This window comes from Malus sylvestris, chromosome 10 (genome assembly GCF_916048215.2).
Source record: "Malus sylvestris chromosome 10, drMalSylv7.2, whole genome shotgun sequence".
Taxonomy (NCBI): Eukaryota; Viridiplantae; Streptophyta; class Magnoliopsida; order Rosales; family Rosaceae; genus Malus; species Malus sylvestris.
In genome coordinates this window covers 28,646,809-28,663,286 of record NC_062269.1, presented here as the reverse complement: position 1 = coordinate 28,663,286, position 16,478 = coordinate 28,646,809, and the positions used below count along the sequence as shown (strand labels likewise).

The following is a 16,478-nucleotide window of genomic DNA, read 5'->3' as shown; positions in this document are numbered from 1 at the left end:
CATATTGTGGTTCAAAACTCATAAGATGTTCACATTCTTTTTTAAGGAAAAGGGTGTATAAATTTTTAGGAGTTTTAAATCAGTGTATGGCATCCTGTTGATCAGGCTATATTCTTATCCAAAGACTTAAAATTATTGCATGATAAGATCATTGTAGTATGGCTATGCAATAATGATTAAAGGCAATTTATATCTCTTGCTCAAAAGGGTGATATAAACATGCATAGTTGAGTGAACACTCTGTCGCCCAATTTTCCTCCATTGAACCATGGGAGGAAATTACAAGAATCGGAGACAAGACATTGAGATCATACTGGGATTGTGGGATCTTGATTTAGCACTCAAAGAGGTTGAGTCCACTGTGCTGACTGAGGAAAGCTCGACTGAAGAGAGTGAAGTATGAGAAGCAACATTTTCTTTGGCTTTACCACAATTTGGGTTTGAATGAGACAAAACCGCCAAAATTTGGGACTGGACCGGATAGACGATTGTTGGCCGTACTAAATTTTTTAAGCCTTTTGAGATGGGCAAGTTGTGCGGGAATTTCACCCGAGAACTCATTGTTTTCAAGCTTAAGCACATTCAGCTAGCTACTATTCGGAAGACTCAAAGGGATTTTCCCCATGAAGCTGTTCAATGAGAGTTTAAGAGACATAATAAGTGCAAGGATTCTACGAACATCTTCAGGAAGAGGTCCACTGAGCTTGTTGCTGGAAATATCTAGGCTAATTAAGCTTGAGCAGTTAAATAAGCCTTGAGGAAACTGACCTTTTAGTCCCAAATCTGAAAGATTGATGTTCAAAACTTTGTTCTCGTTTGGGTGTGTTGACCCTAAAAACTATCAAACCTACATGACATGTAGGCCGAGTAATTAATAAGCTAACTACAGCCTTCGGTTGTGTGCAGGGCATGCCAACTCGTCGGCCAAGCTCAGCCGAGAGTGAAATATGTTGATGTGGCTTTGGGTGTGCTGCTGACTTTTGCGTCTTGCGATTGCAACCGAGGAAGGAACTCATCTCGGTCTTTTTGAGTTCTAGAGCCTGAAGACAGGGATACTAGTTTCTTTGAAGTTCACAAATTGTCAGCACTAGGTTTGGTCTCGGTAATTATATTCGTAAAAGTATAAGTACGCCAAACCAATACCAAACTGTACGGACACAAATACTCAAAAAAGATAAATGTACTTGCGAATATCCAATCATAAAATAAACTCGATTTTCAATGTGCTGAGCTTGGTAATGCCTCACTTCGCAAAGAAGGCTGATGAGATGACCTATTCCAACAAGGACTCGAAATTCCTTATTGATCGAGACTTGGGTAACAACCAATTGGTCTCAAGCACTGCTGCTTATCCAAAGTAAATGTGCTCCTTGGTCAATTGGATCTATGACTTCAGTGTTGTTTGTCCAAACTAAAGATGTCACTAGTTGCCTTCACAATGCTGTTTATCCAAACTAAAGATATGTTGGTGGGAAAAAGAAAAGTAAAAATCTCAAGGTTGTTGAGAAGCTTTGCACAGGGTAATTTGTGTGTTGTATTGGGTGGGGGCCTAGAATAATGCATTCCCCTCTCTATTTATAGTAGTGATTTCCTCTATGGCCAAAGTAGAATTTCACTCGGATTAGAACTCCTCAACCCAATATGATTTGGTCTCGACCAATCCTAACCCCTATAGGACTTTGAACCAAGCTCTTTAATGAACCATCTCCTTAAATGACTTAAACAAGCCCTATTAAGCTCGACTCATAACAATATTCCCGATGCTTCTTACTGGGTCGAAAAAAAAATCGAGCTCAGCCCAAAATGTTATTTCGAGCCCAAACATTATCCCCTTGCTTCTGAAGTCTTCAGCTTACAGTACTTGGCCGAATTTTGATCTTGAAGAAGTGATCCATTATTAAACAAAGAATAAAACTTTAGCATACTCCTTTAAGTCGACCAAAAATCCATACAAATCTCAAATATTCCATCCACCCAGATGCACTTATTTAGCACAATCTCCCACCTTGCCTGTCAGTCCTTGAACGTTGTAAAATTTGACATGTGGCAGCCTCTCGTTGCGGCTGTCTAACTTCAATGATGCTGCCCTCACAATCAAGGCGTGCAGACGCTGAAATGTCTCTTCGTCATAAACCTCGTTGTCACATGCAATCGTGTAACCTTGATTCAAGTTCTTTTCGGCCTCTTCACATGGATTTTAAAGATCCGTCATGATTGCAAAATTTCTCGTTCGAATTTACCCATCATCTCTTGAATTCAAAACCGTTAATCTTCTTCCCCAATTGCCTATAAATACTCTGTCCAGCCTCATTTGAATCTTACGCTTCTAAACCTCCAGAAACTCTTGTTATTTTGCTCTCAACCCAGAAAGAAAAACCAAACTTTGAAACCTAGAAAACATTTAAACTTCTGTTTCAATGGCCGCCAACACTTTCATTACCAAGCTCATCGAAGAATGCGATAAATGTTATGACTTTATCGATCAAAATTCCATTAAGACTCTCCAATTTGAGGGAGATTCAATCGCCTCTCATCAAATTCTGGACCATTTTTTTAAGACAACGTCCTAGAAACCATCACCGAAATGTTAAAGGTTCACTGCCTAAAACCCTTATTCCAAGAGTATGATTGGTCGAAGTAGGAATCAACTAACCCCTAAGGAGCTTGACCTTTAACTCCTACAACCTAGGCTACTTGGGTCAACCGAATGGAAAATTCTTCGACAAGGTATGGAAAACTCTTGGCATTTTCAACGCCATCAAGTTCTCGACCATCGAGATCAACATGGATTGGGAACTTCTAATGGTAGCTCTGAGTTTCTAGTGTTCGGCCACCAACACCATGGTACTACCCCTCGGCCCTATTAGTCCAATTGTGCTAGACATAACGGTCATACTCGGCACCTCTCAATTTGGTCTTCTAGTTGATGCCACTCTTTCCCAGTATCAATTCGACTTAGACCTAAAAACATTCTTCGAAGAATTCGCTCAGACTTCGCCTGTTACCCCTAAACAAGATGATGGTGGCACCACTACTCGGTTAAACCAGCTCTGCTCTGAGCTGTTGATTTCATGATCAAATTTCTAAGGTAGATGTATTCCAATCAGCCTTACTCCAGCCCTAGAAAATCATGATCCACAATGGGTAAGCTAACAGTACTCATTATTTATGTAGATGATATAATTTTCACAGGTGATAACAAGGAAGAAATCTCAAGGTTGAAAGATTACTTAACGACTGAGTTTGAAATAAAAGATCTTGGTGGGCGTAAGTATTTTTTTAGTATAGAAGTGGCTCGATCGAGACAGGGCATATTTCTATCTCAAATGAAATATGTTTTAGACTTGTTAGCAGAAACAAGGATGCTTGATTGCAAACTTGTCGACACCCCCATATCTAAAATCATCACCTTGCCTTGTATCCTGATCAGACTCCAACAAACAAGGACCGTTACTAGAGGTTGGTTAGATGGTTAATCTACTTGTATCATACTAGAGCAGACATTACATTTATGGTGAGTATTGTTAGCCAGTTTATACACTTTCAGAGTATAAACCAGACTTGGCATTCGTGTTATGTTTTCTATGTTCGTGTCATACCCGATATTTTAACGGGTCGTATCGTATAATACCCGTTAAAATAAACAGGTAAAATGACCTAACCCAAAATCAATCTGATAATATTAATAGGTAATATGACCTTACTCGTTACTCATTAAGGAAAATATATTTTAATTAACTGTAAATATGGGCACATGATATGAAAGATTCGAACTGTTCATTTTCCTACATCCCCCAGAAGATCATGTTTTCAAAAAATGAAATTTTAAAAATGAAATTCAATATAAAGAATAAAGCCTAAAAGACAATCGATTGTTAAATACAAATTTAAGGTTTATGGATTATATTGTCGGATTTCGAAGTTGACCCCTTCACGAAAGTTTTAAAGCTTATCACTACGAGTGATTGTGTATGTATATATATTTTAACATTTCTTACACTTCTACAATAATTATTATTAATTTTATTACTTTTACACAAGGTATTAAATATCGATGATATCGGAAATATCGGTAGTCCAAAAACACGGAAATTTCGATGGAAATATCGGGATATTATCGATATCGATAAAAATTGAATAAAAACCACAGAAATTGTAAGAAAAACTTGTAAATTTTTATTGAAACTTTGCAGGATGTTTATTTAGTCAATTATCTATTAGTTTATCACAAAAAATTGGAATGAAATGCATTGCATAAGTTGATTATATAGCGAGCTAGCAAACATTGTGAGTGTAGAAAATATGTAGTAATTAATGAAAGAAGTTTAAACACACCATAATCATTTATATATAATGAATTAGTACAATATTTTTACTTTATACATTGCATGGTAAGATACATGAGTGACTTAGTAAGGTCTAAAATATCAATGATATCGAAAATATCGGTAGTCCAAAAACACGGAAATTTCGATGGAAATTTCGGGATATTATGGATATTTTAGACCATGCTTTTACACTGAAATAAAAACACTATTCATGACGGTTTGGAGGGTTTTAAAAATCTAAACGATAATGTAAGTGTAACCATTGTCTACTCGTGGAGGAATGATGAATCATGAGTGTTTATATATTCTTTCACATTTTTCATACTTGTAGGGATGTCTTATTGCCTATACTAATACTATACTAGTTGATTTTAATTTTGGACAACAACATATTAAGTAAAATTTATCCTATTAATGATAATAAGAAACTCTCATAATAAAAATAAATAAATGAATAACACTTAATTTTTTTAAACTTATATAGAATAATAATACAAAAAAATATATTTAATATAGAATATACCAATATATACAATATGGCTATTGTATTTTTATAATAAATTTTTTAGTAATTATACTTTAAAATTATAATTTATTTTTCTTAACGGGTCAAAATGGGTTACCCACGTGTTACCCGCCTGTATACCTGTTAACAACCTGTTATAAACGGGTTCTTAACGGGTCACCCGATAATGACCAGATTAGTTATCGTGTTGACTCAAAACCCGTTATTTTCGTGTCGTGTAAGAAACTGATAGGTCTAGTATAGACTACTTGAATGCAGTTGATAGGATACTTCATTACTTGAAATCAACACCAAGTAGAGGTATCGTGTTTTCTAAGAATGGACACTTGAAAGTGGATGGTTATACTGATGTAGATTGGGTAGGAAATATCATTGATAGGCGATCTACTTCTGCGTGCTTTACGTTTGTGGGAGGCAATTTGATAACTTGGCAGAGTAAGCAACAGAAAGTGGTAGCTCTGTCAAGTGCAAAAGCGGAGTATATGGCAAAAGGATTGTGTGAGTTATTGTGGCTTTGGTGGTTGCTTATAGAACTTGGGTATCTGGCTGATGCCTGCAACAAATTTGTTTTGTGATAACAAAGCTGCCATTGATATTTCACATAATCCAATTCAGCATGATTGAACCAAACATTTTGAAGTGGGTATGTATTTTATTAAGGAGAAGTTAGACACGAATATCATTCAATTTCCATTCGTGGGACCAGAAGACTAACTGACAAATGTTTTAACAAAGGTAGGTGCAAGTCAAGCATTCTACAACTCACTTGACAAGTTGGACATCAACAACATTTATGTACCAACTTGAGGGGTCGGCGAGTGTTGGCGTGAGTTGTTGGCATAACTTGACCTTTGGTGTAATAAGCAAGATTTCCCTATTTGATTCCTTATAATTAGGTTTGGATTTGTTATTGGGAACTTACATGAAAAGGGCTTGAGCTAAGTTTATTTTAACCAAAAACCATGCTATAACTTTATTTAATGAAAAAGAATTAATGTTTAATGAAAACCCCTTAAATTTGAATAAAAATGACAAAAGAACTTAAATTTTAATGAAAATGACACAATTTAAAATATAAAAAAAAAATTGATGCGTGGGGTCCTGTACACTGTTTATGAAACTAAACATTATTTATGAAATTGAACGCTATTTATGAAACTGCACTATTTATGAAATTGAACAGTACTATACTATTTATTGTCCAATTTCATAAATAATACCTAGTTTTTTGTCCACTTTAATAAATAATATCTAGTTTTCAGTCATGTTTCATAAATAGTGCCTAGCTATTGGGTCCTGTTTCATAAATAGTGCCTCTTTTTTGGTCCAATTTCATAAAATAGTGTTTAGTTATTTGCCCACTTTCATAAATAGTGTCTAGTTCTTGGTCATGTTTCATAAATATTGTCTAGTTCTTACTCCAGTTTCATAAATAGTGTATAGTCCAGTTTCATAAATAGTTTCCACGTTTAGTTTTGGAAATAATGCCTAATTCTTGTTTTTGTTTCATAAATAGTGTCCACTTATTGGTCAAGTTTTATAAATAGTGTCTACTTATTGATCTAGTTTCATGAATGGAGTCTACTTATTAGTCAAGTTTTATAAATAGTGCTTAATTCTAGGTTTAGTTTCATAAGGTTTGAAACTTAGATCCTTTTTTATCCTGTATAAACACTCATTGCGTCGAAAACAATGAACCCAGAAGTGACCCTTTAGATCAAAACTTTGAAAAGATTATGTTCTTAGTAATTATATTTTAAAAGTTGTTTTCAATTACCAAATTAAAATTTCCTCACAGTTTTTACATACCTACAATAATAAATGTAGCTCTTCATCCAGTTTCTTGAGCTTGGGTGTCATCTTAAAGAAATTTTTCCTGTGCCCGTAACACAAATAGTATACCACATGTTATTTTGTAAATGGTGGAAAATTTTACTTTTTATGTTATTAATTTTTTAACTGAAGAATCTCACAATTTGTATAGAAACACGTGGTATACCACCTCGTGTTCTGGGCACATTGAAATTTTTTTCATCATCATGACTACTATTGGGAAACAACACCACACAAATAAAACTGGAAAATGTAATTCAATTTGAAGTACTTTTCTTATTCTAAGAAAAAAAAAGTAAAAAAGAGATCTATTAATATAGCTGATAATGAGAGAAAAGATGGAGTGTGGAAAGAGGGGATTTGGGGGGAGGGGGGGAGCACCCAACGCAAGTTCGGTTTTTATGTTTTTTTTTTTTTTTTTTTTTTCTTTTTTTGTCCTTATCATTAAATAAAGTTAGTATACGATTTTTTATTAAAATGCAAAGATTTGAAGTCCTTTTTATTTGTTTTCCTTTCATTATTTATTCTTGCCGTGTAAGTTAAAGTTGGAATATGTATCTTGCCTCCTTTGTGTGAAGAATACATTGAAGAATTAAACCCAAAGTAGCAATAATGTGGTTCCAATTCGCCTTTGGCAAATTCTTGCCTTGTAAGTTAAAAGTTGGAATATGTATCTTACCTCCTTTGTGAGAAGAATACATTGAAGAAGTAAACCCAAAGTTAGCATCAACTTGTGACTGGCTGATGCGAACAGCCTATACCGAACTTGTATAAATAGAGACAAACTCAACTTATTTTCTGCCAAAAGAAGTAGACACAAAATACTTCAGTGAAAAAGAGCGAAAAAGGAAGTAATTAACCTTTTACTGCTTTGATCAGCAAAGTGAAATATGGCTGAAAACGTTGTCACTTTTCTTTTGGAAAGGCTCGATGATATGCTCAGGGAAGAAGCCAACAACTTGATCAAGATCCCCAAACAAGTTAAGCTGTTGCAGAAAGAGCTAGAGCAGATGCGGAGCTTCCTAAAAGATGCAGATTCAAGACAAGAAGGAAATGATACTGTACGTCCGTTCTTTGCTCAAGTCAGAGATGCTGCTTATGATGCGGAAGATGTTATCGATACGTTTTACGACAAAGTAAAGCCCCAAGAATATCCCCCGAGATTTCTCGTCATTTCTGAATTGTTGCACAAGAGTAAACCTGCTGAAGGACGTTGTGTCAAAGATTGAGGACATCAAGGCTCACATTGCTCAGTTGACGCAGAATTTAGAAACGTTTGGCATAAAGAGACAAGTAGAAGAGGTCTCGAGCTCTTCCGAAAATGGCCTCAAGACATTACGCCGCACTTATTCTCGCGAGGATGATCAGAGAAATTTTGTGGGATTGGGGGAAGATGCGGATAGGCTGTCGTCTCAACTTGTAAGACAAGGAAGCAGTCGATTTGTTTCGATATGTGGTATGGGAGGTCTGGGGAAGACCACTCTTGCTAAGAAGGTTTACCATCACGATAAGGTTAGGGGTCATTTTCGTTATTTCGTTTGGGTGTACGTCTCTCAAAAATGTCAAGCAAGAGAAATTTGGGAGGAAATTCTGTTCAAAATTAACGAAGAGAAGAAAAAAGAGAACGAAGAGAAGGACGAAGAGATTGAAGAGAAGAAAAGAGAGAATGAAGAGAAGGAAAAAGAGAGTAAAGAGAAGAAAAAAAAGAGTAAAGAGAAGAAAGAAGAAAAGAGAGAGAAGAAAGATCATGAGATAAGTACAGAGCTTTATGATCTACTTATACAAGAGAGATGCTTGGTGGTTCTTGATGACATCTGGGATGCTAATACGTTGACAGCGCTAAGTTCTGGTTTTCCAGCGTACAATGTTAAAGCGGAAACAAAAATGTTACTCACATCTCGCAACAAAGATGTAGCATATCGTGCGGATCCGAAAGGTTTCCTCTACGAACCAGCTTGTCTAAGCGAAGATGCCGCCTGGGAACTGTTTCAGAAGGTAGTATTTGAACATGCAGGTAACGCCAACTTCTCACCCTAGCATGATCATTAAGCATGGGAATACAAATTACTGTCCTACATTAATTTTAGGTACATAAGCTCTGTTAATGTATAGCTACGTTAATTTTGCATGATTTTTTCTATGTACATACCGTTCACCCTATTATTCTCTCTTTTTTTTTTTTTTTTTGGAAAAACTTGATATAAGTTCAATTTTTTTAGTCAATATTTGGAATAGTCCATTTGATTAAAATAGGTCCCATCCTTTGAGTTTAGGACTATTATATTATCAATAATTATCTCTTAAAATTTAGTATAGGAATTAAATCCATTCCTAATTATCTCTTTAATTATTTCTCTTATTTCTTTTTGCTTTTGTTATTTCTTCTCCTTCCTCCTCGTTTGAACCCCATTCATATACGTTATTTCTTCTTCTTCCTCCTCTCAACCCCATTCATATCTTTTATTTTTAGTTTTTATAATCAACTATATTACAAGTTAATTGTATTTATCTAATTATATAAGAGATTTTTTTTAAGATCAACATGTATCACAAATTAATGTATCTTGCTTGAGGTACATTATATTTTTGCACATTTTAGTTATGCTTCATATCTTGCTTATAGGTATATTATCCATTTATATATTTGTTCCTTGAGTGAGGTCGCATGTTTATGTTAGTATATTAGTTTTTTGTTAGAAGATGTTAGGTATATTAAAAATAAACCAATTTTCAAATAATCAAAATTCAATTGACAAAAAACAATTCAAATTTCAAAAATACAAACAAAGATGAATGAAACTAGAAGATTTTAAATATCTCTAATATTTTTAAAAATGTAAAATGAGTATTAAAAAAATAAAAATGAAGAAAAAATTATACTGAACTTAACCTAGCACATTGATTTTTTGGATCGAAATCTAAATGCCCCTATTATTTTTATCTTTTTTTTAACAAATATTATTTTTATCTTTTAAAATCCAAATTTACCTACTCTAAAAAAAATTAAGCACCAAAAAAAAAAAAGTTAAGAGATCCACAACCTCTACCATCGTTTCTAACCAAGGTATTAAATATCGATGATATCGGAAATATCGGTAGTTCAAAAACACGGAAATTTCGATGGAAATATCGGGATATTATCGATATCGATAAAAATTGAATAAAAACCACGGAAATTGTAAGAAAAACTTGGAAATTTTTATTGAAACTTTGCAGGATGTTTATTTAGTCAATTATCTATTAGTTTATCACAAAAAATTGGAAGGAAATGCATTGCATGATAGATATAACTGATTTAAGTTGATTATATAGCAAACTGACAAACATTGTGAGTGTAGAAAATATGTAGTAATTAATGAAAGAAGTTTAAACACACCATAATCATTTATATATAATGAATTAGTACAATATTTTACACTTTATCCATTGCATGGTAAGATACATGAGTGACTTAGCAAGGTCTAAAATATCGATGATATCAGAAATATCGGTAGTTCAAAAAAATATCGGTAGTCCAAAAACACGGAAATTTCGATGGAAATATCAGGATATTATGGATATTTTAGACCATGTTTCTAACCATCAACTGTGATCCTTGAAGCCCTGTCGTTGACTTCCCTCCCTCCCGTCTACCCATTTAAAAATAAATAAAAATATTCCACCTCGTGATATGATTTGGTTAACGTGCAATTCCAACCACCCCTAAAAAGTTCTTTTTGAGACACATGTTTTCTCTTCAATCTAGTCTGACACAATGATCTCAGTGGACTCCTCTAGCATTTTCTCAATCATCCCCTGAATCTTGCTAGAGTTTTATTGCTTTCTTTACATTTCAGTATAATAGTATTCTACTCTATGGCCTTACTTACGTCTGGCTCCTTTAGATTATTGTTATTTCTCGTTGACGAATTAACAAAATTATTTCTAATTGCTCATATATATATATATATATATATATATATATTGTAACAACTCATATAATTATATATTTTACATGATAGCATTCACATGAGCTATGTACCGTTTGTGGCTCTTATAGTTTGATCTTTGTTGCACCGTAGATCATCAACAAGCTACGAGGCCTGGCAGTTCGAACAACGCTTTTATAACTGTGGGAAACAAGAAAAAGCTAGGGAATGAAATGGTACCACATTGTAAAGGTCTGCCATTTGCTATTGTGGTTCTTGGTGGTGTTTTGGCATCAAAAGATTACATTGATGAATGGGAGACAGTACATAAAAACATCAAATCACAGCTGAAAAAATACATAGGCAGCAATGAAGATTCGTTGGGACCTATGGATCTGTTAGCGCTAAGTTACGATGATTTGCCATATCAGTTGAAACCATGCTTCCTTCATTTAGGCCAATTCTCAGAGGATTTCGAGATGCCAACAAGGAGACTAATCAATATGTGGGTTGCAGATGTTAGGAATATCGATACTACAAGATAGAGAATGCACAACGTAAAGTAGAAAATGGACCCCAAGAATTTTATGTGGTTCGGCAATTTATGCCTACGTCCACCAAACCAAGATCAATCTTCACTATATGAAAAAGTTGAATACAACAAGAGTGGTCTTACCAAGCCAAAGACAAGGCTTGATGGATACAAAAAAGTATAACACACACTTTCTATCCTTCTAAACTTCACTCACACAATGTGTAGTGGAACACTCTCACTCTCACTCTTGGAGTGGAACTCTAGCTTTGGACTTGATCCTTTGCTACTCACTACTCTCTTGATTGGTTGGTTGATACAAATGGTATGGATGCCTTCTCCTTTTATAGGCATGGATGGAACCTTAAAGAAGCATGGAAACAGCATGCTAGAGATATCTAGATAATTCCATTACCTTTCTAAGCTAGAATTATCTACACTAATCTTGTATGTTGGTGGAATCCTCACCATTCTTCTAGACTCTTCCACCAACTTGAACTTTGTTAGAATTCTCTAGCATGTGCATGGATTTTTCCATTTGCAACCAAGGAAGCTAGTACTCTCTAGCTTCTTCCATCAACTTGATAACATGCTAGAATTGTCTAGCATGCTCCGGCCACCTCACTTGCTTACTAGAATAATCTAGAACATTCATCATGGGCTGGACCATATACCAACAATCTCCCCCTCCAGTCCATGAGGGAGGAATACCAGAAAATAGGATTGGTCCTCTTGACCAAACTCCCATTGATCGAACTATTCATTAACCAAGACCCTCTTGATTAGACTTCTCTTGACCAGGCTCCCCCTGATCAGAACTATCATCGTCATTGGCAAAGGCAATTATAGACTTCTTTGCCAGAAAAACATTGCTTGTCTGCATTAAAGAAGCTCTTCACCGTAAGTCACAACACCTGCAGTATTGTTTCCATCCCTTTGTTCCTTTTTCCATTTATGACAATGCTTCTTCATGTGACCTTATTTGCCACAATGATGGCAAGCACCCCTGAACCTCGACTTGGATTGGCTAGGACTCCTGCCATGACCTCTAGGTCCTCTACTCTTGCTTCTTCCGTGGTTCTCTGCGATAAATACTTGGCTGCTATCTGTGCCAGAAGTCTTTCTCCTTGTTTCTTCATTGAGCATGTTATTTTTAACATTATCAAGAGTAAGAACACCATTAGAAGTAGAGTTACTTACACTCACCACAAAGGTCTCCCAACTGTCTGGTAAGGATCCAAGTAGCAATAGCGCTTGCAGCTCGTCCTCAATCGTCATGTTCATAGTAGCCAACTGGTTGATGATATTCTGGAAATTGTTCAAGTGTTCTGCTACACTTAAACCATCCTTATACTTCACATTGATGAGCTTTTTGATCAAGAAGGCTTTCTTGGTTGGGGTCTTCTTCTCGAACAAGGACTCAAGCTTCGTCCAAAACTCGCAGGCATTGGTTTCATTAGACACATGCTGAAAAACACAATCGTCCACCCATTGTCTAATTGTGCCAATTGCCTTGCAATTCATCTTCTTCCATTCGGCATCGGACATGCTCTCAGGCTTAGCGGCATCTTCTTCAATTGGCTCATGCAGATCCTTTGCTTCCATCTTGTAGTACGAGCCAACCGGGCTCTAATACCACTTGTTAGGAATGTCGGTACTACAAGATAGAGAATGCAAAACGTAAAGTAGAAAATGGACACCAAGAATTTTATATGGTTCGGCAATTTATGCCTACGTCCACTAAACCAGGATCAATCTTCACTATATGAAAAAGATGAATACAACAAGAGTGGTCTTACCAAGCCAAAGACAAGGCTTGATGGATACATGAAAGTATAACACACACTTTCTATCCTTCTAAACTTCACTCACACAATGTGTAGTGGAACACTCTCACTCTCACTCTTGGAGTGGAACTAAACTTCATTCACAATATGTAGTAGAACACTCTAACTCTCTCACTCTCACTCTTGGAGTGGAACTAAACTTCACTCACAATATGTAGTGGAACACTCTCACTCTCACTCTTGGAGTGGAACTCTAGCTTTGGACTTGATCCTTTGCTACTCACTACTCTCTTGATTGGTTGGTTGATACAAATGGTGTGGATGCCTTCTCCTTTTATAAGCATGGATGAAACCTTAAAGAAGCATGGAAACATCATGCTAGAGATATCTAGATAATTCCATTACCTTCCTAAGCTAGAATTATCTACACTAATCTTGTATGTTGGTGGAATCCTCACCATTCTTCTAGACTCTTCCACCAACTTGAACTTTGCTAGAATTCTCTAGCATGTGCACGGATTTTTCCATTTGCAACCAAGGAAGCTAGTACTCTCTAGCTTCTTCCATCAACTTGATAACATGCTAGAATTGTCTAGTATGCTCCGGCCACCTCACTTACTTATTAGAATAATCTAGAACATTCATCATGGGCTAGAACATATACCAACAGCAGAAGCCATAATATCAGCTGAATCATCAAGTGGAAGAGAGAACGAGGAAACATTAGAGGATGTTGCATATGGTTACTTGAGAATGTTGGCGGACAGGTATTTGGTTCAAGTGGAGAAAAGATCATCAACCGGAAGGATTAAGAGTTGCCGCATGCATGATCTGGTCAGAGAAGTATGTTTGGAAAAGGCTAGAAGGAGTGATTTCTTTCACACCACAGAACTTTGTAACAGCAACAGACAAATGGATTTCTTCTCTTCCATTGTAAGCAGACCAATTTCAGCCAATAGGATACGCAGAGTTTCCATTTATTTGAAACAATTTAGCGGTGCCATTCCTATAGGCACCGAAGACTGTCCTCCCATTAGGTCTGCATTAGGATGCCGGCATGACAACAGCGGAATAGGTCAGGAGCTAATTGATTCCATGGTCAGCAGGTTTAAGTTGCTTAGGGTCTTAGATCTTGAAGACATTAGAGGCTTTGCAGTACCCAAAAAAATAGGAGGTTTGATCCATTTGAGGCTTTTGACTGTAAATTCTGCTTATATAGGAGTGCTTTCTTCGTCTATAGGCAACTTGCAGTTTTTATTGTCCCTCAACTTAGATCCATATTATTCAGCTACAAAAATTCCGAACGTGATTTGGAAGTTGAGGAAATTAAGGCATTTGTATCTTCCTGCTGACTGTGGATCAGATACCGAGTGTTTGAAATTTGCTAACCTCAATGACCTGCAGACCCTAAAAAACTTTCCTGCATCAAAAGCAGATGTGAAGGATTTGACCACACTGCCAAATCTCAGAAGATTGGTAATATAAATACCTGATCAGAGCAAGCTTGATGAGTTCCTTGCAATCTTCCAACTTCCAACCACATTTCAGCACCTAGAATCCTTGTCAATAAAGGATCCGGACGATTCCCTGGAGTTAACATCAGATCCAACAACAACAACAACAACAAAGCCTTTTCCCACTAAGTGGGGTCGGCTATATGAATCCTAGAACGCCATTGCGCTCGGTTTTGTGTCATGTCCTCCGTTAGATCCCAGTACTCTAAGTCTTTTCTTAGAGTCTCTTCCAAAGTTTTCCTAGGTCTTCCTCTACCCCTTCGGCCCTGAACCTCTGTCCCGTAGTCACATCTTCGAACCGGAGCGTCATTCGGCCTTCTTTGCACATGTCCAAATCACCGGAGCCGATTTTCTCTCATCTTTCCTACAATTTCGGCTACTCCTACTTTACCTCGGATATCCTCATTCCCAATCTTATCCTTTCTCGTGTGCCCACACATCCCACGAAGCATCCTCATCTCCGCTACACCCATTTTGTGTACGTGTTGATGCTTCACCGCCCAACATTCTGTGCCATACAACATCGCTGGCCTTATTGCCGTCCTATAAAATTTTCCCTTGAGCTTCAGTGGCCTACGACGGTCACACAACACGCCGGATGCATTCTTACACTTCATCCATCCAGCTCGTATTCTATGGTTGAGATCTCCATCTAATTCTCCGTTCTCTTGCAAGATAGATCCTAGGTAGCGAAAACGGTCGCTTTTTGTGATCTTCGCTAGATTGCTCCGGTCATTAGCGTGGATAAGTATATAAATGGATAGAAATAGGAAAGCAAACACAAGATGTACGTGGTTCACCCAGATTGGCTACGTCCACGGAATAGAAGAGTTCTCATTAATTGTGAAGGGTTTACACAAGTACATAGGTTCAAGCTCTCCTTTAGTGAGTACAAGTGAATGATTTAGTACAAATGACATTAGGAAATATTGTGGGAGAATGATCTCGTAATCACGAAACTTCTAAGTATCGGAGTGTGGTGTCGTCTTGACTTGCCTTATCTGTCTCATAGGTAGATGTGGCATCTTCTCTGGAAGTACTCTTCCTCCATCCAGGGGTGGTATCTTTAACTGGTGGAGATGCACAAGGTAATGTATCAATTTCACTTGAAGCTTACTTGTAGTTTCAGGCTTGGTCAAGCGCGATACAAACCATGTAGTAGGAGTCCCCCAAGTCGCCGAGCTAGGGGGTCTGCTGAAAGAGGTGACAGACAAGGTAAGCAATCAGAGCTCCGACTGATTGTTCACCTTCTCCCCATCTTGCAGCAGCATGAAGGATAAAGAGAAGAAAAATGAGAAGAGATGATATGAGATACTTTTGCTTTTGAAGAAGTAACTTTCCACAGGCTTATTCTTGAACTGAGCTGGAGGGTTTTCTGGTTTCCTCCAGAGTATAAGGCCGACTGAAGAATTTGAGGGTCAAAACAAGTCCATCAAATCTAGAGTACGTTCCACCCTGCTGATATGGGATACTTTTGCTTTTGACAGAGTAATGGATGTATCGGCACGTGTGCTGTTACGCTTGTCTCCACATGCTTCCTTGTATCCTTCGCACTTGCCCTATCTGTTCCTCAAGCAGATGCGGAATCTTCCCTGGAAATATAAGATGTTGAAGATGAGTACTCGAGAGCAATGCCAGGTAAGTAATCAGGTAAGGGGTTCCAGGCAGTCAGTTCCTGGCTGGAAGCTTGATTCCAAGTGCTGACTGATTGCTCTCTTTCTCCTTGTCTTGCAGGTAAAAACAAGGCCAAAGGAAAAGACAGGGAAAAAGCATGATATGGGATACTCTTGCTTTTAACCCTGATGATATGAGATATTCTTGCTCTAGTATAGCTTGTTTGCAGAGGTATTATCGGGGGGAAGGAAAGCTGAATATTTCGAAAGGCTTCGTTGGGAGTGCCCTCTCAGATATGATGAAGGGTTGAGCATTTTTGCAGGTCTGCCTGTCTGTTGGGGATGGAGGTCGACATATATAGGAGTCTCCCTAAGAAGTAGTAATGCTATTCCTTTACCCTGCTTGGTCATAGCACGGTAGTGGGAGCTGCCAGTTT

The 16,478-nt window shown here is 37.0% G+C and overlaps 1 protein-coding gene across 1 annotated transcript; it reads left to right on the top strand.

Moving 5' to 3' along the window:
• Positions 1–7,577: 7,577 nt before the first annotated feature.
• On the top strand, positions 7,578–11,140 carry LOC126584416 (probable disease resistance protein At1g58602). The gene is made up of 4 exons (XM_050248807.1): positions 7,578–7,823; positions 7,912–8,199; positions 8,476–8,701; positions 10,749–11,140. Exons 1-4 carry the CDS (start codon positions 7,578–7,580, stop codon positions 11,138–11,140), a joined length of 1,152 nt encoding a protein of 383 aa, XP_050104764.1.
• The last annotated feature ends 5,338 nt before the right edge of the window (positions 11,141–16,478 follow it).